The sequence below is a fragment of the Orbicella faveolata genome, unplaced genomic scaffold (genome assembly GCF_042242905.1).
Source record: "Orbicella faveolata isolate gen_17 unplaced genomic scaffold, um_ofav_v1 contig_4, whole genome shotgun sequence".
Classification (NCBI taxonomy): domain Eukaryota; kingdom Metazoa; phylum Cnidaria; class Anthozoa; order Scleractinia; family Merulinidae; genus Orbicella; species Orbicella faveolata.
In genome coordinates, this window is record NW_028301569.1 from 5,384,745 (window position 1) to 5,409,394 (window position 24,650).

The 24,650-nt window shown below is 38.0% G+C and overlaps 2 protein-coding genes and 1 pseudogene across 4 annotated transcripts; 1 reads left to right on the forward strand and 2 right to left on the reverse strand.

Moving 5' to 3' along the window:
* Positions 1-7,489: 7,489 nt before the first annotated feature.
* On the forward strand, positions 7,490-11,956 carry LOC110041216 (uncharacterized). 2 transcript variants are annotated; one of them, XM_089276136.1, is made up of 4 exons: positions 7,490-7,567; positions 7,641-7,757; positions 8,864-9,041; positions 11,452-11,956. In XM_089276136.1, the coding sequence occupies exons 3-4, from the start codon at positions 8,888-8,890 to the stop codon at positions 11,685-11,687; spliced, it is 390 nt and encodes a 129-aa protein (XP_089132262.1). In that variant the 5' UTR covers positions 7,490-7,567; positions 7,641-7,757; positions 8,864-8,887; the 3' UTR covers positions 11,688-11,956. The 2 variants fall into 2 exon arrangements, with proteins under 2 accessions (XP_089132262.1, XP_089132263.1); XM_089276137.1 differs by having other exon boundaries at positions 7,490-7,757.
* LOC149101174 (carbohydrate sulfotransferase 14-like) lies at positions 10,165-10,985 on the reverse strand (annotated as a pseudogene).
* A 2,181-nt stretch (positions 11,957-14,137) lies between the features above and the next one.
* On the reverse strand, positions 14,138-24,507 carry LOC110041210 (mannose-1-phosphate guanyltransferase beta-A-like). 2 transcript variants are annotated; one of them, XR_016203147.1, is made up of 11 exons: positions 24,268-24,507; positions 20,929-21,009; positions 20,236-20,284; positions 19,858-20,000; positions 19,133-19,291; positions 18,305-18,383; positions 17,637-17,764; positions 16,530-16,608; positions 15,589-15,692; positions 14,434-15,188; positions 14,138-14,312 (listed from the first exon to the last, which is right to left on the reverse strand). XR_016203147.1 is itself a non-coding variant. In XM_089276366.1 (10 exons), the coding sequence occupies exons 1-10, from the start codon at positions 24,394-24,396 to the stop codon at positions 15,057-15,059; spliced, it is 1,083 nt and encodes a 360-aa protein (XP_089132492.1). In that variant the 5' UTR covers positions 24,397-24,507; the 3' UTR covers positions 14,138-15,056. The 2 variants fall into 2 exon arrangements, 1 of the variants encoding a protein (XP_089132492.1); XM_089276366.1 differs by having other exon boundaries at positions 14,138-15,188.
* Between the last annotated feature and the right edge of the window lie 143 nt (positions 24,508-24,650).

Consider the following 24,650-nt stretch of genomic DNA (forward strand, 5'->3'; position numbering starts at 1 on the left):
TAATCACATACGATTCTAGTGCATTTTGGTAAAATACGCACGAGTAGATTTTTTTAAAAATATAACTTATCTATTATCATTCTCGTCCCCAGTGCTACTCGTCTTGAAATGTCCGTTTCGCCGACCACGGGACCAAAAGAAACGGAGACTTTAGGGACGAGAATGCTCTCCCTCATGATAATTTTCTAAGCATGAGCAGATATGCCGGCAAAAATTACGCACAAGTTACCGGATGTCCGTGATTTACCGACATCCTGACATCCAAAGAAGTTTCCTGGTTTTCTGCTGTGTCTTCGCTGGAGTAAAGCAAAGAAACAAGTTCTCTGTGCTTTTGGCATCACGTAACGAGTGTCGGCTGTCAAGCCAGTGGTTCAACCGAGTTGGTTCCCGTTCTGCAACGTTCCTCAGTGAAGATTGATCACTATTTGCCGAACCATTTATCCGCTCACCCGTCAAGTGTTTTAGCTGTTAAGATATTTGCCAAGCTCCCAAGTCCAGGCAAATACGCGACCAGTGAGCCATAAAACTTATCGTTACAATACTGAATAAATTCAAATTGCACACCTTTCCATTTAGTTGTAAAACGGTATGAGATGAATTTTTGGTGTGAAAAAAAGAAAAGAAAGGCAGTTTCTACTACCATCACTAGACAAGTCGCTGTGGTTTTCTAGCTACCGCACAGTGGTGTAGTCACTTATGCTTCGCGAATCCGTCCCTACGCTTGCAGGAAACTTGTAGTCCAATTCAAATCTCCAATAAAATTCTCTTTGACGGAGGAGATCCTGATGTGAAACTTTTGATTCTTTGTCAAAATTTGGCTTTCTTATTGACACTTTAAAATTAGCATCACTGAATTTCGCGAAGTGAACAGAAACAAGTTTGAAAACTTAGGAATTATTCACATCCAGTTTCTTGACATTAGCCAGCCGAATGTACGGCTATCATAACTATTTAGAAGACCTAGTTGTAGGGTTGTAATGGTTAGTTCGAAATGTGACTTACTGCACGGGTTAGAAGTTTCGTTTTCAATATTTTCCTTTTTATTCAGCAAAAGCTTCGTTACAGAGTATCGTTCTGTTGATAACTGGATGTCATGCGTGTCTGTCTGTCTTTCAAAATAAAACACAGGTACGTAACAACTGCTTTAAATTGCAAGCTGTGTTATTTGACTTTTTAAATGCCCTCTGTGGTCACAAAATTTGAAAACATTTTCCGGTTCCTATTTAGGCTCTCTAAGTACAACCCAAGATTCTGTAAATAGATTTCTGCAACATTTGCGAGAGGAAATTTAGCTAAATTTCTTACAGGCAAGGAATTCCAAAGACGTATTGTTCACAGACGAATACGGGAACTACGAGCAAGAAGGTTTCATGGATTTTCGGATCATGGCGACGTTGATGATTTTCAGCAGAACGTTAAACAGCAGCATACGAATACGAAGGCCTGTAGCGATCATGAGACGCCGAGACTGAGATACAGTAACTCCGTACATGCATATTGTTTTGCGATAAATAACGATAATTAATAGAACTGAGTGGTGTCAAATTCGGCCTGTAACGTGTGCGAAACTGAAGACATCTGAATTATTAACGTATTGGAAATAAAGAAAACGAATTAATCAAAACTGTAATATAATCTGATGCTCATTACCGTCGGTTAAAGGTATCAATAACAATTAAAAGTTTCAGCAATTGAGTGTGTTTTTACCAGAGGCAGAGCACGAGAAATCTGTTTAAGGACATCGGTCCAAGAAAGAGCGTGCGCAAAATGACGCGTACTCTCCAATTACAATGCGTTACAAGCATACTGGCCAATTACAAACATTAATCAGCCTCTCCGCCTGGACTTTTTATACCATATCTGCAAGTCATTTACTTTTCCCAACTTTAAAGGAGACATTTGTTGACTTTTTCCTCACGCTTAAGGAGGTCATTTATATTTCCGCCGGTCGTTGCTTCTCAAGGAAGCGCTTTGCTATCCTTGCGCGCCGAATTTGTAATTGAAGTTCTGATATGAACCTTTTCTTTTTCCAGCAGGCAGTATATACATTGGATCATCCAAAGGTTTTTTTTCCTACTGCAAGCTATTAAATAATGTCAAAAATTTATTTTTTTCTAGTCTTTTTATGCGCAGTGTCTTAATTAAACGTTGTTTATATGACAGTGAGCTTTTCAAGTTGAGTGACTCCGTAGTTCCGATTCAATCGGATATACTACCAACGTGAAAGACAGGGACGAACCTAACGACAGACAGGGAGCAGTTTACAAGATCAAATACTCCGACTGCCAGACTTCCTACATTAGTGAGAACACGAGACTGACTGAACACAAACAAGCCACGAGAAATGGTGATGCCAGCAATCGCGTTGCTGTGTGCACCAAGATGGCGGCCAAAAAAGTCACAAAAAAAAAATCTTTGATTGAATTTTGCTATAGTAACGAAAAGTTATTACTCTAGAGCTCCGACACTTTGAAATTAATACTTCTTCTAGTACAGTGCAAGAACTGTTCAGTTAGCAAAATCTTAAGCGATAACTCATCCCTTGACCTACCCGAGAGCCTTAATTTTACGTGCTACAAGCTAAATATTCGTTTATGTTCAGCGTCTCTGCTGTTTGAAATTAAAGATTGATTCACTGAATAATTACAAGAGACCATGATTCTCTTGATAATTACAATAATAAATACAGATGGCACAACTTTCCATTTAGGTTTAAAACGGTAAGAGATAAATTTTTGGTGTGAAAAATAGAAAAGAAAGACAGTTTCTGCTACCATCACTAGACAAGTCGCTGTGGTTTTCTAGCTACCGCACAGTGGTGTAGTCACTTATTATGTTTCGCGAATCCGTCCCTGCGCGCACAGGGAACTCGTACTCCAATTCAAATCTCCAATTCAAATCTCCAATAAAATTCTCTTTGATGGAGATCAAGATCTTAGTAAAAGAGATCGTACTATGAAACGTTTCATTCTTTGTCAACATTTGGCTTTCTAATTGACACTTAAAAATTATAAGACCTAGTTGTTATAATTAGAGTTGTAATGGTTTGTTACAAATTTGACTTACTGCATGGGTTAGAAGTTTCTCTTTCAATATTTTCCTTTGAAGTCAGCAAAAGCTTCGTTACAGGGCATAGTTCTGTTGATAACTAGTTGTCATTCGTGCTTAGGAGAGGCGAACTTTTTATCGGCAAGGAATTCAAAAGATCTATTGTTCACAGAGGAATAAGTCGAATAGGAATTGTAAATGAAACGGTTTTATGGATTTTCGTATCTACGGCGACGGTGACGATCTTCAGAAGAACGTTAAATGGCAGCATACGAATACGAAATTGTGAAGCGAATACAAGACGTGGAGACTGAGATACGTCTTTATATGCACATTGTTTTCGGATAAACAACGGTAACAGGACTGAGTGATGTCCAATTCGGCCAAATGCGAGAGAGGAACCGAAGACCGACGAGTGCCGAAGACTACCTTTTCGTTAATCAGCCTCTCCCCTGGTCGTTTTACACCATGTCTGCTAGTTATTTACTTTTTCAAACTTTAAAGGAGCCATTTGTTATTTTTTTACTCTTTTTTATGTGCAGTATCTAAATTTAGATATTGTTCATGTCCGTGAGCTTTCTGAAGGTGAGTGACCCCGTTGTTCCGGTTCACATGAATATACTAAAATTGCGACTTGTTTCCTTTGTCAAATTTTCGTAAAAATTGAACATGTAAATCTATCATTGGTTATATCAGTTATGACTCACAGTTTGTTTGTAGCACGACAGACATTTAGCTAAGTTTTGATCTATAGAATATAACCTTTTTAACTAGAAGAAACATATGCGAGTACACTTTTGCTCGTCATCGGGTAGAATGCCTGGACATTATTAATTATTCATGACCGGCGAAGCGGCAAATTTGAATGTTTGCGTGTCGTGAAATGCCCTGATTAAGAGAAGAAAGGGTCCAAATTGGCCCAATAGCGTTGATAAAACTTACTGTTCTGGTTTCCAGGAGTTAAAACTTCAACTTTCACGCGCGGCTTTTTGAAGAAGAAGGTTGAATCTTCAATTTAAGCCGTTAAGTAAGTTGATATATGAGGTATAAGGAGTAGCTTTTTGCTCTTGAAAATGGGCAAAAATTGGCCATTTTTTGTATGGGGACCGTTTTCAGAAGCAATTTTCAGACCATCTAAACCCGGATACATGTAATGGCCTATGGTAAAAATCGGATGCAAATATCCATTACAAGTCCAACGCTTGAAATAGCCAGCTTGAAATACGCGATATCGGAAACAATAGAATAAAGAATAACTTTCGAGGCCTTTGTTTCTTAGCCCCGCCTTGACAAGTTAATGAGCCAAGGCAGTATTCCCTTCGGAGGAAAGCGTACGTGATCTTTGACCAATCAGAGCGTCCCTGTTTACGCTTCGCTGCTAATATTACAGACCTATAATTTTTATTCGACTGCAAGTAAATGTCCCGAGAACAATAGGCATTCTACGCGATGGCAGGATAACAGTGATTTCACTGATTCACTACTTATGTCATTCGTTGGTCATTGATTTTTTCAAATTGGGTGGCTCCTAAAGGAGCCGTTTGTTGCTATCGTCTTAACTAAGAGACGCTAAATCTTGCTGTCGCCTTTGAGATCTGCTAATCGCAACTTCTCTCGGAAGCGTTTTGCGATCTTCTCAAGACATTTAGGCCCTGGCAGACTGGGGCAAGGTGCATGTGGTAATTCCTCATGAAGTACCTGTTTGACGATCTCCGACGCCGGCTTGGAGATATCGGCAGCAGCCTCATCCCTGACACGAGACTCGATCCGGGCCACTATAAGAGTTGCAACAGATTTGCAGTGGTTGTGGGTTCTTCGGCTGAATGTGAAATTGCCATTATTCCATTGTGTTACTGCAGCCGCGCAGTGGAAGCCCTCTGTTGATACCGTGCACTGCCAAGCGGTCGAGTTAGCCTCTCGTTTTCTCACGGTATATGTGTACCCCATGCTGTCTAGAAGTTTCGGAGTCCCGCGGGTTGTGGCTCGCTCGACGATCTGGAAACAACGGTAGTCTTGCCATCCCAACTAAAAAGTCCACTTGGTCCGGTTGCAAAACTCTGCCTCGCAAATTGTACACTCAGTGTCCATCACAACAAGAGTCTTTCTATTTTTCTTAGCGTTTCGAATTCTAGTATAGCTCTCTAAGCAAACTGTCTCAGCGAGGACTTCTAAGCCTTTTATACACTCTGTAGGATCAAAATAACAAAGCAGGAAAAATGCTTTGTTTCGATTGGTGATGTTTTTGGCGATGACAACAATAGCCTAAAATTGTGATTTTTTCTCACCTGATGGCGTACAATAGAAGCCGTGCTTTAATTAAGCTCCATTCACGATATTATTTGTCTGCTTAAAAGAAAAACAACAACAGAAAACAACAACAGTACACAAAAATAATCAGAATGAAGCAACGCGAACCTGAATAATCATACAAACAATTACATTAACTGCAAAAGAATAAAAATATAACGGAGCAAAATGTTTTCATATGATTAGTAAATATTAGGCATTACAACATTAGGCCTGGAAAGAAGTTAAACATTTAGGACTCGTACACATAACGCCGAAGAAATTTGAAAACTGAGTTTTATTTCTACGGTTTGGGCTAGCTACCGTTCCACACTAATCCGTCATGAAACTAAACCGATGCTCTCGAAAATACGCTATTCAAACTGGAGGAATTTGAAAATGCCGGCTTTTCGTTTCCGTGTGCACGGAAAACATTTTGAAAATGGAACTTTTTGAAAACGATGGCGTCACGATAATGATGTCAGGGAAAGAACACGATTTTTGTGACCTCATCTTTTTTCGAAAAGCTCTGTTTTCAAGATGCTTTGGGTTAACACTAAGCCCCAGTCCACAATGCACCGGACTGAGGAATTTGAAAACGAAGGTTTCACTCTGAAAACGTATCAAATGTCATTTAGATTTGTGTTTGAGTAAAGCTCCGGCTGGGGAATATATATTTTCCAAAGCTCCGTTTTGAAAAATGTTTCCGCTTATGTTAAAACTCAAAGCCGGCGCTTTCAAATTCCTCCGGTCTGAACAGCGTTTTTGAAAAGTTCCGTTTTCTTGACAGATAAGTTTGGTCGACGGTTAGGAAACGCTGCGTGTTCAAGATTCGCCGGTGTAATGTGGACGGGGCCTAAAACTACGAATTATCTGTTTTGTTTTTGTTGTTGTTTTTTCATAGAATCAGCACGTTCATTTAATTTCAAAACTATTACATTTTAATGACAGTCTACTTGATTAAACCTCGTCAACTCCAAAACTGTTCTAAGTGTCTCCCTTTGGTGTTCAAGATTTTTTTTTTCTCAGACCTATTTTTTCAACCCAACCCTTTTTTTAACCATTCTTAACTGAAAGAAAAAAACGTTTTCGTTTAATCAGCCTCTCCTTCTGGACTTTTCACATTTTTACACAACACCATGTCTGTTGGTCATTTACTTTCTCAAAGTGAGTTGCTTCTCATTAAAAAGGAGCTATTTTTTGATCGTTTCCTTGCTTTACAAGCTTAAGAAGGCCAGGAAACGTCGTCAAGCCTTTTATACAAGGATTAAACTGATATCAATGCAGGAAAAATGCTTTGTTTTGATTAGTGATTTTGTTACCGACGACAACAATAGCTCTAAACTTGTGATTTTTTTCTCACCTGATGACGTACAATAGAAGCCGCGGTTTCACTTAATTAAGCACTATTCACATTGCCATTTGTCTGCAAAAAAAAGAAACAAAAACAAAAACAAAACGAAACAAGACAAAAAAAAAAAAACAAAAATATAAAACATCAAAACTAACAACAACACAACACTGGCTTTCTTCTCAGGAAAACTCTTAAAAAATTCAGAGGGTCAAAGATAAATTAAACTGATGTGTCAATAAATTGAATTGATGTTCAAGTTGAAACAGATAAATCAAGTACAGATGGGCTAACAGTCAAACCGCTAGCTGACCAAAGTTATGATATCGAGGTCCCGTCGAAGCTGCCATGCCACTAAGGTTAATTCATCCATGCGAAAATTTCTCGTCTTTCAAAAATATGCGCGCTAAAAGAAACGAGAACAAAAGTGGCAGAGTATTCTGCGGTTGCTTATCTATTTAGTCCTGGTATCCAGTAATATTTCTAAATCTTCCTCGAATCATTTAAGAAACTAGAAAACGTTTCCGTGATGCGCGTCGACGATTTAGTTCAGTGTATTAAAAACGCAGACTGCGAGAGAGCAGACCGTGTCGACTACCCCTATAGCGATTATTAGTTTTACGTATTTGCTTTTCCTTAAATCTGATCATAAGTCTGTTTGCTAGCCTGTTGGAGGCATTCTTTTTGCCCGGGAGCCGTGCTTAGAAATTGCCATACTCTGTAAATCGCACGCGCTGCTCTTGACCGCTAGGCCTGTAATGGTTTACCTCACGTGACCAAGGCCTGGTCACCAAACATCCAATATGGCGGCTCGGTGAAGTCTGCAAAAATTATTTTTGCACATCTCTTATTCTTAAACCATCCAAGCCTCGATTCCTAACGGTACGATACCTTTCTTACAGAGTATTTAAGACCGATTATTCAATGCACGTCTGAAAAAAATCGTTTGTTGCAGTGGTGATTTTAAATTTGTCCTGAAAATCTTCGAGGACTCTTCGAGCGATCTGGATGTTGACTAGTTCCTGTCAACCGTCTTCCCATCGAGAAGGGACGAAAATGTCGCCACTCCGAGGTAACCAGCAAATTTTTATACTGCTTAATTTGTTTTTGAATGTTTATCAGTGTAACGAAGATACCTGAGGTTAATTTTGCAAGGAAATCATAAATCATAATTGGCAGTGCAGATTTTTTTTTATGTAAGTTAGTAAACTTACAGTAATTCACTTAATTGCTTACAGTAATTGCTTGGATAAATAAGGTTTCTACCCTTATTTTCACTAAGGTTCGTTTCTGTGTACAAGGACTGCATCACGCCTCGAGCTTCTTGTGGCTCACAAGCTTCTTGTGGCTTTTAACAAAGCTAAGCCACCTTTTTTGCGACGTAAATTGCTATTTTTCACTCGCCCAGCAGCAATATCGTCCCGGACTCCGCATTCCTAATTTTGATCAGCACTAAGAATATATTATATGTTTCTAGCTTGGGTGGTTTGTTTTCCCATCACAGACCACGTGATATTCTTTAGAGAATTTTTCTTTTGTCCATCAATAAATTATTTATTCAAATACACGCGACTATTTGAAAATTTGAAAGCAAGAATTCTCAAGGTTGTGATCACATGGTCTTAATTTGGGAAACAAACCGTTCAAGCTACCCCACCACCCCCTGCTTCGAGGATTTTTTTTCTCTCGCTCCAGTTTGCGCTCGGTCAGAATGCAGAAAATGCTCTTCGCCCGGGAATGTTTGCTACGCTGGCTAAGCTTAAAGGTTTTATCGAGACCTCTCGGAGAAACTGGAAGGTGAACCAGCATGTTATGTTCAGTTTATAATCACACCGGAACCAGGACTTTTCTGGTTTCAGTTTTTTATTTGTCCAGAGCCCCAGGCATTTGGTCTCCGCTGAGTGACATTGCGCAGGCTCTGAGAATGAAATTGGCCTATAAGGAGCAAGTTGAAATATTTAAAGCATGCACGAAACATGGGTGGGGATCAAAGATCATGGACATGCTATTATAAGCGCTCAGTAAAAGACCGTTCGAGGGAGAGAGAGAGAGAAGCCCTCATACTAAGTAGCACTTCTATATACAGCCTCTTAGGTGACGAAATTCTTTATTCTCGTCACCTGCCTGCTAGGTGTCATACTGATATTCTAAGGAGAACTTGATTTTTGATCACTCTAGGAGAAACAGAACGACGTTCACTGGATGTTGAATTGTATTGTGTCGTCCCTGGAGCAGGGATCCTCTAAAGAACTTCTGGTTGAGTTCACGCCTGAGTCCTATATGGAGGCCGCTATCAATGCGTTTCACGGGCTCAGGCACTACTTCCATCCTACGACAAATTTCGACGATATTCCAGGTACAATTTCTTGTTTGTGAGAGTGTTTTTCTGTTAATCTTGTAAGCGAGTGCTTTTACTGCTTATAATCTTGTGTTCAAGACGTTGCATAGAGAAAAATTATACTATAACAGTTATAACAGAAGTCTTATTCGAATTGACTCGGAAAGTTCAAAGAGCTTTAGAAGCGCTCTATGCGAGAACTATTAACGATGCAAAATTGCTGAGCGGCAAAAACTTCGAGTTTTTAAACCCTCATAGTTTGTTGTAGCAGGCATTTATCGGAAACTTTTCATAGATTAGTATTATGTGGAAGCTGATTGGTTGCAGCGAACGGTTGGTTGAATTTTTTAAAGAAATAAGGAAAAGCTAGCTCGGCCAGCGTAACCCGGGGAAGAGTTGTGTCGGGTACCCGAAACCACATAAAAGGGCCTTTAGTTGCTATGACCAAGACCAAACGCTGGTAAAGTCACTTTCCAAATTTAATTACCTTTAATAACTGCAAGGAGCTGAATTCTACCTCTTTAGCACGGTCAAAGAAAAAAAGCTCGGTCCGTAAAACCCTACATATTTCTGTAATCCGTCGAAACAAATCTTTTATATAGATATGCGTATTAATTAATGTTTATTTTTCTTGCAATGTATAATTTTCTGAATTTAATTTATGTCTTATTACTGGACACCACGTTTTGTTGCTATATTGCCACGTTTTATTGCCATACGAATACGTTTGGTTCAAGTTCAAGTTCAAAGTTCATTTCAAAGTTACCACTTCACACACGAGGGGACAAATTCCTGGGACAATTCGGCAGGTTCAAGTCCCTTCGTGTGAACTAGCCATTTTTGTCAGAAATCTAGCCATAGGGACCAAAATTTAGTCCTCGTCACTTGTCCCACGAATTCAAACTGGCGTGAGCTGTTCGTGTGAATTTTTCGTGTAAACTGTTCGTGTAAATCTTTCGTGTGAACTGTTCGTGGAAAAAGTAAAATTCGAGTTTTACGACTTTGTATCATAAAGTAAGCATCTGTATCCGTATTTGTGCCCGCGGTAACGTTACGTTACGTTTCTGTTTAGAATTATCTCAGCTTAGCTAGCCCTTTTTGCTCTAGCTCAATCGCAGAATTGCTTAGAATCGTAATTCACTTACGTTTTGAAATTTGTTCTTTGTTTGGTTTTATTGAGGAGGGGTTGGACATGACCCAAATAATCATAGCCAAACATTTCAAAGTCATTGCGATACTGCTCGCCCAACTGCCTGATAAACCGAGGAGGAACCTGGGAATAGTATTCCAACACTTCATCTTAATCAGTTGATTTGTGGATCGGCGGGAAAGTTACGCGGTCGTCAATTCCCGCCATTTTTAATAGCAGAGATGCGTCGTCTTCCAAAGTCTCTAAATGACCAATGAAATCGTAGTTAATAACACACGGATGACAGAGCTGTTCGTATTGTCGCCACTGTTGATTCCGCGGCACATCATTGGAAAAATACTGAATAAACTCAGCGAAGGTGATGGTGTTGTCATTATACTGTTTCGATTGGGTTTATAATCATGTGGGCGGTATGCTTTGATGATTTGTTTACGAGCGCGTTTGCTGCATTCCCTGTTCCTTCTCAAAAACTTGTCTTTGTAAGCAGAAAGCAAGCGATGCAGGGGCTCCCGAACGAAGAGAAACTTGAAATAAGTTTGAATGCGTTCAGATCTTTGCTTGTCTGTATATTGAGATAAGCGCGGCCACAAATCCACGCGATGGATCTTTTTTATGTTCTTTTCGAGTCCACGAAGATCCCCTAAAACTCGTTTCCACGTTGTTGAGCTCACTTTCGGAATTGTACAGTAGATGACCTTGTTTTCATCTTCCACAATCACAAAGTGTAATTCGCTGGAATTTGGTTTCGTCTTGTATAAATGTGTGAGACAATATTCTCTCATTAGCTTCTTCCTGGCAATCTGTTTTCCTGCAGCATCTAAAATGTGGATATTTTTTTGTTGCCAGTTTTTTTTAATGCTCTAAGTTAAGTATCAGCGCTTCTTATAGGATACTTCCTCAGCTTTTTTGAAGTTTCGAAAGTACATGTTAACCTACTAAAAAGATGTACATTTAGTAAGAACCGTGCAATTTTTAAAAACGGAGATCAAAACATACAGTTGTAAATTCGATTTTTATTCACTATTTGCTGGTGTGGGTAGACCTTTGTCGATCGATTGTGCTAGAAAAATGATATATTATTCTTCTAGCGGAGCACAAAATGTTTGGAAATTATGCCGAAATCATGCTAGTTTCTCGAAATTATGCTTCCTACCATCAAAAAATAAAGACAGAACAGGGTGAATAAAGACGAAACAGGGAATAACGCCGTTTCGAAGATATCCGTTTTTTCCTTTCTGAGGTAAATCTTTCGCTCTATTTTCCTTTGGTTGGTTTCAGTAAACGCTCCCGAGAGATGGAAGCTCTCAGTACGACATTGCGAACTGCTGAAAAAAACTGAGCTTGAACTCGGGAAGTGCTCGGATCGACGACGAAGACACCTTCTAAGGACTTACACCTCAAGTCAGCTCACTACCGAACCGTACGCGCGGGGCCTGGGACCAAGAAACACCACACCAACTACGGAGCCAACAAGGTTTAGAGAAAGAGTTTTAAAAACACAACACGTAAAATGACGTATATTCAAAACGAAACTGCGTTACTTTTTCATTTCGTGAAAGTCAATAAAGCCAGATTATGCTAGCAGTGCTAACTTTAGATAAAAGCTAAAAATCATGCCTGGCTTTATTATGCTAGCACAATCGTCAAAAGCCTAGTTGCGTGTTGCCGCCAATCTTGAAACTCTTCAGTATAACTGTGATTAGATATTCGTTGTATCAGTGATGATTAATTGATTGTTGATTACTTCTGGAAATTAAAGAAAAGCTCAAACGCTTTGAAAGTTTTCAGTGTTGGTTGATTGCCTAGCAGCTAGCATCTAAGATTTGCAATTTATTTGGGAATAAAACGCGTTATACGAGTGTAATTAAAACGAAATTTATTAACACAGACACTAACACGCTTTTGATGCAAATTGGTGTTTTCCCGTTTTTTAACATGTGTGAACTGTACTAACCTTTTTTAATGTCTTTCAATGTTTTACTAGGGAATTACTATTGTTATTATTATTATTATTATTATTATTATTATTATTATTGTTATTATTATATATTAGAGATTTATATAGAGGATATTACACGGTGGCAAGAAGATGTGTATTTCATTTTCGAGTGGAAAGAACAATATTTCACGAGTGAGCGCAGCGAACGAGTGAGGTATTGTTGTTGCCACGAGAACATAAAATTCATGCCTTCGAGCTAACGTGTAATGTTCTTCTTATTATTTAGCTCTTATTAACCGAGCTGGAGGTCTGTACACACGACCGAGGTCAAGATTCTCCCATACAGACCGACTTAGCTCGGTTAATAAGATGTTTATTATATGGCAAAGAAGAAAACTTTAATTCGTTTAATGTAACTGGTTTGCTGACATTCTGCTTGCGAACGGCGATGAGCTTAACTTAAACCTGCCGAAATTTGCTCGTCCTCTTTTTTTTTTTTTTTTTCGGTCATTAGGTTTTTTGGCACTTCCATAAATGATTGAGAAGAAACTAAGAGAAAATGGTGAACATTTTTGTATTTTAGTTTGCTACTTTTTCAACGCAAAACGAAGCCGGTCTAGATGGGAAAATCTAGACCGCGGTCAATATCGATTTCAGTCAATCAAATTCGTGAATTCGGTAGTTCCCAGTCCTTGTGAGACACAGCCATATATTAAATAAACATGCTGATGACGGCGTTTTTGACGATTTTATGAAGATGTTCGACCACTTTCCGAAAATTCTCCAAACCTTATCCGAAGGTCACACGAACGTTGCCCAAAATTTTCGAAAATTTCCGAAGATTACTGAAAAGTGCCGAAGACTTTCGAGGAAGACCCGAGGATGTTTTGATGATACACCAACGAATTAAAGTACAATTTAAGAGAAAAACTTAATATCAGTGAAATCATCGATATCTTCACTAGTGAGGATATGGAAAATACGCGAACCGAGTCCCGGATGTAGTTTCGTAGACTCGTACCCAGTCGCTATTTACCTTTTTTTTGGTAGAGATTGGAAACTAGGGTGATTTAAGGCGCGCGAGATCTTCCCATGACACCTCGCGCGCCTTAAACCACCCTAGTATCCAATCTTCTCTCCCAAAAAAGCAAGTAAATAGCAACTGGTTATGAGTCTAGTGGTTTCGTATGAATTTTACGAGTGTTTTTTATTATCATTATTATACTGCCTAACCTCGGACGTCGATAAAGATTCAATCTCTTTTCCTACCTTCTGCTGCCCCTCTCTGTTTTTTTTTTTTTTTTTCTTTTTTTCTTTTTTGAGATCCCACGTAAGCTCAGCTCTATAGGCCATATTCGTATTCTCGGTAATGGACTGGAACTAGCTTGCAAATGAGGCTAATACAGGGAGTCTTTTCAAATACAAATGACTTCAATCTCTTTTTAATGATATTCCACAGCAGGAACCTCCAAGCTAGTTTCAATCTGTTTCAGTCAGTGTTACCTGAAAACCAGTTTCGCCGGATGATTGTTACTTTGATCAAAAACCAACTACTGGAGTCGCGAACCGGTCTTTCCTTTTTCGCCGATCTCTTTCAGAAGCGCAGTCTTATTTACGACAGATTACTCTAATATCCCTTTTTTTCTAATTTATCTCGGAACAGTCAGTCATTAAAATTCGTGTGAACGAACGGGATTCCTTCTGAATTCGACTCACGGGAGCTTAGGCCCAGGTCAAACGTCGAACTTTCACATGAGACGAACTTAACTGAACTAAACTGAACTAAACGTTCGACGTTTAACTCAACTGAGTTTGGATCGACTAAAATTGCAATTTAGTCCGTCCCATGTGAAGTTCGACGTTTGACCTGGGCCTTACTAATCCCTTATACAGACCAACCTATTACACTGGTTTATTTATTTTTTATTTATTTATTTAGTTTTTTGTTGATTGAAGAAAAGAAAATCCATCTCCTTTAGTAAACCGGTCTGTTTCTGTGTCCCGACCTTCAAATAAATTCAGACATTATTCATAATCTACAAAAATGTTTATTGAAAGACTAATGTAGCTGTTATATTAACTCTTCGGTTTCTTTCTCCGTCTACACTTTTATAGCTTCTGTCTAAGGGTTTAGTAAGGATGGTACACTCATTAGAGAGAATAGGCCATATTCGTATTTTCGGCGTTGGACTGGAACTAGCTTGCAATGGAGGCTCTTGCGGGTGAATATCATTAAAAAGAGATTGATGTCATTTGCATTTGAAAAGACGCCTTGCATTAGCCTCAGTTGCAAGCTAGATCCAGTCCAAAACCGGAAATACGAATATACGGCCTGTTTGAATTCTTGTCTGGCGGTCTGGCGTCGTTGGAAATAGGCCAATGCCGAGTTACCTTGTACCTCTGTTTCGAAACGAGTGCTCGTACAAAACCTTTCAGGTGAAAATGAGTTTGATTTGCATAAAAATGAACCTGTAGGTGGAATACAATTTCATATGAATGATTTTGCCCGAAGACTCGTTTTGACACACAGGAACGAGGCAACTCGGAAGTGGCCTATTAATTTAGGGAGCTTAAGCAATAATCAGGACGACGCTTCGTAAAAAAGAGAGAAAAAAAAAAAAAAAAAAAAAAAAAAACAGTATCCATTTAACCCCATCTTTCAATTCCAAAAGGAAATGCGAAAAACTAGCTGTCGTGGCTTATCGTTCTCCAAAATACGTAGAACTTGCGCTTTTCACGTTGTTGTTTTGCAGAGGACGGCAACAGTTGAGATCCTAATCCATCGTAGAATTCCCGATAACCCCTGCGTCACTGTCGTGTTTAATAAAAATCCCAGTTAAAATATCCATTTTTTTTTTTTTTTATAGCGACATCTTCACCAAAAGCTACTTATTAAAAAACCTAATAGAGTCATATTAGAAATTTGTCGTTGGCAATTCACTATTTACATGATAATCTGCGGCTCTGGTGACGAGTCGGAGATGGATTTGTGAGGAAGTATCCTTCCTCCGTTGATATATAATTCATCTTTAACTATGACGTCTTCGCCAAGTACAGATACACCCTCCATTCGAACCTGCAAAAAATAAAATTACGCAATTCCAATCACACAGTTGAGAGCGAGAGTATTGTTTCTCTGTTCTCAAGTAAACAAAAACGCTAATGCGCAGTTCTTAATCGAGACTTCTAAGTACATAATTACGTCCTTCGCTAGACTACGAGTAGTCCATCCTTTGCCTAGTCCGTCGTGCGAATGAGGGATTGCTCGCAGTCTAGTACTTCGCTAAATCTACAACAGCTTCTACCACGTAATTAACTTAAACTTATTTCAGAACAAAACTTGTATAAGATCGAGTTTTTAAGATGTTACTTTTAAGAGTTCATGAGACTCAAGTGCAAAAACAACTGTACGTACAAGTATTGCATGGACCTAAAGAGTTAAGGAGGTTTGATTTTCTAACAGAAATTTAACCTACCCATTGTCCTACAACTGATTTCCAACCTATGATAGCAGAGTGGATCCAAGAGTGTGACCTAATGACGGCTTCTCGTAGAATTGTGCAACGTGAAAGGCATGCTCCTGATAAACAACAACAACAGCAACAACAACGTCAGTAATTACCAAAGAGACTCTGACTTCTTCGCGCTCCTTGTTCGCATTGTCACGCAACACTTTGCTGTGGTTACGCTCCAACTGTCCCCTTTATATAGTACAGCACGGCTTGTCTTTGACCTGGCAGTCTCCTTATCACGTAACACCAATCCACATTACAACGTATAAGCATTGTGTGACGACATCGTGACACTTGCTAGGAGGTCAAATTAACTACGAAAGGAGAACTGGAATGGTTTCTAGTTGACTGTCTAAAGTGACTGTTTGTTCCTTAGTGTACACTTTGCCAAGCTCTTATTGGTTATGCATTCTTTTGGGAACCACGCCTTAAAACTGCCCCGTTAATAACAACACCTCTTTGTTATGACCATTTTCTCTGTCCCGAAGAAAACGCCAAGTCAAACCTGTACTACATGTGCCGACACAATTTTGTGTGATTAGTGCTCCTTTAATGTTCTTGGGGTGCAATTTGTTCAGAGTTATTTGCGTCCACTATGATTGGATGGAAGAAATTCGTTTTCTTGATAAGACTGGTATGATTATAATTTGCGTAGCAAGCGATGTACCTGTACAAAGGGAAAGGAGAGGGAAAAGTAGAACTGCGAAGCGCATGAAAACTTAATAATCTTGACGGACGAGTCACATCTCCCATCCCTCATCCCGTCCCCGGTCCCAGTCCCTGGTCAGTGAAGAAAGTGCGGCTTGTAAGCGTCCTTCTCAGAGGTGCCGGCGAGTGAGTCGACACAAACTGTCCGACGTCGACTGACTTGTAATAAAGTGCAGTGAAAGCTCCCTTGTACTTACCGTCTTGGATGACAGCGCTTGGTCCAATGACTACATTAGGTCCTATTCTACAACCTTCTCCTATAGTAGCTGTAGGATCCTACACCAACAGAACAAGAGGTGTCAAAGAAAGAAAATCAGTATTTTAAACATAGTTAATAAAAACTGTTTCAAAGGACTTCTGTCATGGTATTTTAAGTCATTTTAGTCCCGTACAGAATTGCCTTTTAATTGAATGGCAACTGAAAATGGTAGTTAACTAAGATAGAAAAACACCAAAGAGATAATAATAAACCATAAAGGAACAAGGATGGTTAAGGATGGAGAAGATTAACACGGATTACAAACGACGAACTTGAAAAATTTAGATGCCTAAACTGTGACGTACGATGCAACAAATTATTTCTGAAAATTAAGTACCTGACAAAAGCAATATCCTAAGAAATGCACAGAATTCAAGACATGTTTTTTAGTCGTGCGTTCTGACACTACCCGGTTGTTCAACAACCGACTTTACCCTAATGATAATTCTAAGAGAGATTTTAATTTATATTACGTAAAATCATTTTTCACTTTCAAAACTTGAACTGGTAACGTCACTAAACAGTTTACTTGAGAAAATTATGCGTTTTTACTAGCACATCAATGTCTACAGAAAGAAGTACAGTTCTATTGCTTTTTCCAAACTTGGTCATCGTTGTAATAAGGAATAAATTTTGCACTTAGAATGCCCAGCACTTTTCGTCGAAAAGCTTCGAAACGGACTGCACTACTAGAAATGATGTACTAATTAAAACAAAATTTTAAACCAACCGTTTAATCGGGGGAGGGGGTGCCCATGATGGGGGATGGGGTGTCCATGATGGGGGAGGGGTGCCCATGATGGGGGATGGGGTGTCCATGATGGGGGAGGGGGTGCCCATGATGGGGGAGGGGTGCCCATGATGGGGGATGGGGTGTCCATGATGGGGGAGGGGTGCCCATGATGGGGGATGGGGTGTCCATGATGGGGGAGGGGGTGCCCATGATGGGGGAGAGGGTTCCCATGATGGAGGCAGATGCCCATGGGTGGGGGAGGGGTGCAAGAAATCTCAGAAGTGGTTGAAACTACTGGTTTGCAGCACTCACCACCAACACATTCCCTATAATTCCTGGTCCCTCGTACAGAAGTTCTGGATGTTTTTCTCTCAGGTGATGAAGAAACATTCCCATTCCAGTGAGGAAGTCCTTTGGTTGGCCAACATCCATCCAAAAACCTGAATAAAAAGTAAAATGAATAAACAGTATTTGTAAGACTACAAACAGTGGAATCCCAAATTTAAAACCAGCTAGAGTATATTATTACTAGAAAAATGACAAGTGGTTCTAAAACTCAGGAGTTCAGAGAATCCAGCCTGGTAATTTTTTCCTCATAGCTTTTTTTAATTTGTCGAGAGAGGTACATGTAAAGATAATTGCTTTGAATAATTGAGAGGTTTCAAAAAATTAAGGGCTTGAAAAATCTGGAAATCCACTGTGAATGTATTTTTGAATTTACATTAATTTGGACAGGAGCATGGAAAAACCAATGTAGGGCCTTGAAATGCATTGCACAGCCTATACAATGTACTCCAAGGCCATATCCCTACATTTAGGTAAAACATTAACACGATGCAGAATATTTGGGGAGAAAATCATTGACATATGGGATACTTAGATCAGATAAAATAGGATATCAAGTAGGGAAATCGGTCATTTTTAAAACTGGAATTAACAGAACACCGGATATTTTATTTTATACATGTATTACAGCCTACCTGAAAGGTTGTATGCAAATAGATCATCATCCTGAGCCATTCGTGGAAATATTTCTTTTTCAATTGATGTCGGTCTGAGCTGTGAGGTAATATCAGTGAACAAATACTTCATCACAACACACAGACATGTTATGTAGACATGTATGGTAATTTATATACATTGTACAGGTATACATTTTCACAGTCTTTTCCATCTCAAAAATATGTTTATCAATAACCAAGATTGCTGTCATCATAATTCTACAGAAATATGACATGATCATAATAAATGTAAATAAATTATATGTATAATTTATAAAGGAATTTCAGTATTTAAAGAGGAAGCCACATCAGGCCAGATGGTTTCTATGCAGGTCCGTTTTCCAGGTCGAATTGGAATAAAATTAAAGAAATGATGGTTTTTCAGGGGGGAGGAAAACTGGAGTGCTCCTGGAGAGAAATACATGTACCCCTAGAACAAGGTGAGAAGTAGCCTGCAGCAGGCTCACCTTTGCATTGAGTCACACGCGAGGGAAGAGAGAGTCGGTGAGTGAAGCTATCTGACAGAGAGGAGTGTGGGAGGGTGGTGGGTGTGCACTCTCCAAATATGAGCTTGCTTGCAGGCTGGATGAGAAGCACCCATACTAAACCATCAAGTGCGACCAGGGTGTTATCAAAACTGGGCTAGAATAGTGGAAGGCAATCACTCTCACCACATCACCATGCCTGCTTCTTCAAAGTGGGTGCCTCTTCTCATCCCAAGAGAGTCCACTTATGGGTAGTTCAAGTTACTTTTAATAGGATTAAGATACAATTATATAGAGTAACCCAAAAGGTACTTCAACTTACCTCAATTCTTGCTAACATCTTTGGATTAAATATGTACAGGCCAGCATTTATTTTGTTTGACACATACACTTGAGGCTTTTCCACAAATTTTTCAATTCGGCCTGTGTTTGAATCAAAGACTACCACACCATACTTAGATGGTTCTTCAACTTTTGTCACCTGTTTAGATGTACGCAAAGGAAAATGAGTATCTGGAAGAGCATGGTAATTATTTTACTGCACTGTTTAATAAGACATGAATTCTGCCCGATCAAAGGTTTTGCATTTTGCTACCGTCAATCATCTCAGAAAACAGAGGTTACATGTACCTCAATGGCTTCAAAAGGTCACGACTTTGGGTTTTGATTGGTAGATTTTGATCCTTTTTTTCCTTCAGAGGTTTGTAAGTTGTCATAATTATGAAAGCAAGATTTAGTTTTTTAAGGATTTGAACTTGATATTATTATTGAAAGGTAGAGGAAATGTTTTTAACTGTCTGACAAATGTGCGACTCAAAATTTTTTCTTGCGTTTTGGCATTTCCCATTTTGACATAGTGTACAGTGGATGTCAGTGTTTATTGACCATGATTAACTTGTTGACTGTCACACAGAAGTGCACAATAAAGTTGTAAGACTCAAAGATCTTCAGCAAGAATCATTTTCATTAATAAAGTTCACTACACTGAACCGATTAAAAAATAACATACATCCCATGGACAATATGATGTTGAAGTGTTGTACTTACAACAATAGTGCCTTCCTTGCCATGGTCTTTATGGAATTTTAGCATGTCCTTGAATGGGAAGTCGCACACAACGTCGCTATTTAAGACAAAAAACGGCTCCTCGTCTACAGTAAGATGATCTCGTGCCAAAGCCAGTGGCCCAGCTGAAAAAACAAATAAATAAGCAAATAAAAACAATATTCAAGATACAGAAAATGCCTTGTGCCTGTTTGCTTGTTCCCAGCTTGATAAGAGACATATAAAGTACAAAGAAAGCCAGACAAAATTAATTATTTGTGCAGCAGGCACAGGTAACTACACATTTCCATTCTTAATAATTTTTATTAATCTAAATTGAAATGAACCTCTATCATAACTAGTGAAAGAAAGTTCATTTACCAGTTCCAAGAGGTTCTTTTTCTTGAGAAATTGTAATTGTAATCCCTAACTGCAAAAACACAACAACAGCAAGAACAGAAAAAAATAAATAAATAATAGTCATTAATAATAACAAAAAAAGATAAATAAATAAGAATATATATATATATATATATATATATATATATATATATATATATATATATATATATATATATATAACAAAAGGCAAAATAAACAAATTACGAAAAATACAAAATTTTTCAACTTAGTTATGAACACTATTTCTTTGATTACCAATTGGGATAAGTATACATGTAATATATATTTTAATTATTATTATTATTATTATTATTTTTGTTTTTTTTGGAAAAAAATCAACAACAACAACAACAAAACAGGAAAAGGGATCATCATTATTAATAATTACTAATTCATTGTCATTCGTTTGTTTAATTTACGTGTATATACTCTCATAAATATTGAGTTTTATCCTGATGCGTTTTCATTGCAGCTCATCCAAAAAGGTTTGGAGCATTTCTCCTGATTTTTTTTTTTTTTTTTTTCAGAATTCTCTTTTTTAACAGAAGTTTTATGTCTAGAGATACAACATACATGTATCATTACATCACAAGTTTTAATTTTGTCCAAATTGGTTGTTTTCATTGTAGCTTATTAAAGAAACTTCCAATAGCAATCATATTTTCAACTCACCCTGGTCTCTTGCTGTTTCATCTCCTTTTCCAACATCTCTGCTCGATAACTTACAGCAAGAATAATATGTTTCACCCCAGCCTTTTAGGAAGAGAAAAACAAGACAAAAATAATTACGAAACTTAACGGAAAAAAGTGTTTTAAGCTTTTCGTAGTAATCATACATCCTGCTGTTGAATTTATCGCTGATAATTAGCATGTCTGTAGTACTATTGTTTTTAATGCTTTCGCTAAATTGTGTAATTAATCCTATTGTTGTATTTTTGTGATAAATTATTTTGCATTCAATCTGTTATGTAACTTCTTAACAGCTTAGCATTAGATAATTATTGTAAACCATTATACTTTAAATTTCACTAGTTAACTCCATGAAGGTCATGAGACTGAAACAGTTTTTAAATAAATATTCAACATTTTTATGGCTTTGATGTACCACACTGTTTTTGAAGTTCACTATTTAATGAAGACAATACATGTTTTGGATGAGACATCATCCATTGTCAGTTGTACAGTGAGAAATAAAGTGAAAATTATGCACTAAATAGTATAACAAAGTGCAAGATATTAACATCGTATGGTTTGTCAAAGCCATATCTTACTTTGTGCTGCTATGAAGCCCTGGCAACATTTTTATGTAAAAATTGTCCACTTTTAGTCTCTTTTAACTGCAGTGGAATCCTGATTTTTCAAACCTCAAGTGAAACGAGAATTGGTTCGAAAAATTGCATAGTTTGAGAAATCAGGGGTAAAATTACAGTGTTCGACTGACAGGGGGAACGACTTTTGGTTAGAATTATTGGGAGGTTCAAAAAAATGAGGGTTCGAGAAATCAGGATTCCACTGTAGTATATGTAGAGGATATTACAAAGTGGTGCAGAGATATGAATTTCATTTTTAATTTATAAAAACTATTTCATATTTAGCTAGCATAGTGAGTAAAACATTGTTTTGAACACAAGAAAATATAATTCATATCTTTTTTATTTTATAGACAAACTGCCTGTTTGCGCATTCAAAAAACCACGAAGAAGTGGGAAATGGCGTCATCAATACCCCCACAGGCACTAGCAAGGATACGGAAAATATACCACTTGAGTCCCAGAGCTAGTTTCGTTCGTATGAATTTAATGAGTGGCATATTTTCTATTACCGATATATAATAAATAGAGGATTTTACACAGTGGCAGAGAGAGATATGTACTTTACTTTGAAGCAGTAAAATATTATTTTGAACAAGAGAAATTCAAATTTATGTATTTAAGACACCATGCAATTTTCTTTTTATTCAATCTATAGAAACAAGTGTTTTACTGAGAAAAAGTTGTGAAAAGTGCCAAAAGACATCATAAATTTATTCTCACTAGTGAAGATATACGGAAAATACACCACTTGGGTCCTGGATGTAGTTTCGTATGAATTTTACAAGTGGTGTATTTTACACACACACACACACAAAAATAATAATATTTATGTCTTTATAGTAAATAGAGGATATTACACAGTGATGAGAAGATATGAATTTTATGTTCGAGTGGCAAGAACAATATCTCATGAGTGAACGCAGCAAACGAGTGAGATATTGTTCTTGGCACAAGAACACAAAATTCATATCTTTGAGATAACGTGTAATGTTCTTTTTATTATATAGACACACTGATGAGGGGGGCATTTTTGACTATTTTCCAAAGATTTCTGACCACTTTCCGAAGATTTCCGAAAAATCTCCAAAACTTGACAATGTCAGAAGGTCACACGAATGCTGCAAAAGATTTCTGAAAAATTCCAAAGATTACCGAAGATTTCCGAAGATTGCCGAAGACTTCCAAGGAAGACCCGAAAATGTTTCAATGATACACCAACGAAATAAGGAAAAATTTGAGACAAAAACTTGATATCAGTGAAATTATCCATATCTCACTAGTGAGGATATGGAAAATACACCACTTGAGTCCCGTATGGATTTTACGAGTGGGGTATTTTCCATTTAGAGCGTCTCTTTGACTCTGCTCACAGACAAAAGGATCTTGATTAGAAGTCTTTAGAGTTATATTAACTGCCACAAATAATACAGGCATTATTGAAAGGTTGTGAGCTTCAGCCATCCCTGCTTCATTTTCAGAGGAAGCCCCGACATAGTGAGCCCATTTATAACCATGTCCTAGCAAGTAAGTTATTCCGAGCAGTCAAAAAGACTAAAAGTAACAAGCATCCCAACCTGATCAATCGATGAAACTGATAATCGATAACAATAAATCGATTGATATCGGAAATTGATGACCAATCAATGAACAAAAATGTTGTGGTTTTCAATTACCATTGATTGCCATCGATTGTCGTCAATTGTCATCACTTGTCATCAATTATTATCGATTCCCATCGATTGTCATTGACTAGCAATTTCATCGACTTCCATATTTTTGGGGTGGGTTTATAAAATACATATCGTATCTGGACTTGCCAAAGTTACTAATGCAAGAAGAGCTACGCCAGTTACTTCTACTCTAACTTAGCCGGGAGCTTAGGTAGGTCAGGAGAGTAAAATGAGGAAAGATGGTTGATGCGTAAAAACAGTTAATTCCCTGGGTTGATGTTCTCCGCAATCATGTATCTCATCTCCTTTGACCGCAAAAGGGCCACTTAAGTAGATGTTCAAAATGGCTTGACAGACGGTTATTTCCTGGTTATTTCGGCAGAAGACAAGAAGTAGCCAGACACCTGAGACACTTACTTAGCTGTGAGCGGAACACAAAGATCGATTACAATTAAATCAGCGGGACATCAAGCAAATGTAAATAAAAAATCGATGGCAATCGATGGCAATCCGATGGCAATCTATTGCAATCGATAGTAATTAGAGGACTCGAGGTTGTGATTATCGATTGGTCATTGATTGGCTGATAGTAATCGATAACAATTAGCTAATTGTCATCGATTGATATCGACTGATCGATTGGATTTCCGATCATCGATTGATCAGACCGGGCATGTATGGAAGGCAGAACCCTGGTACTATAATCAGTATAGTTTTCTTTGTTACATGTAGATAGGGACTTCTCTGTATTTGAGGTAGCAAGGGAGTTGTTAGAAATCAACTTTATTAAATTTTCACCTAAAGTTCAGAAAAAAAAATCTCTACAACAAGCTAAAGTTTCAAGTGTCCATTGAAGCCTCGAATTGAATTCGATTTTATGAATATTTCTCCGACAAGATTATCATATTCGGGATGAAATTATACAACCAAGAGAAGCTTCATCACACAACATTTTCATCTACAAAATAACTAAACTTAGTTTAGTTTGATCTCGTGATCAAAGTTTAACGCGTATAACGTTATCTCACCTCCGCTAAAGCTTCAACTTGGTGCATAACCATGGGTTTATTGCAGAATTCCACCAGTGGCTTTGGTTTTGACAGGGTAAGCGGTCGAAGCCTCGTGCCATAACCTCCTACAAGTATGAGAGCTTTCATTTTTCAATCTAGATTAGCGAAAAACGTCCCTAAAAGATGGAAATTTACGTAGAATCAATGAGAAATGTGTAAACCAACGAAGGTGCTGCAACGTGTCGGGAGTTGTGATGTAATAAGAATATTTTTCTCGATCAGTAGCTGTTCGGCTGTAGAAAGAGGCTTCGAAAAATTTGTAATCATTTTTCGCATGAAAAATGACAAAAAACAAACTTATACTCTAACTAGATGGGATGAGAATTAAAATAATAGTAAAG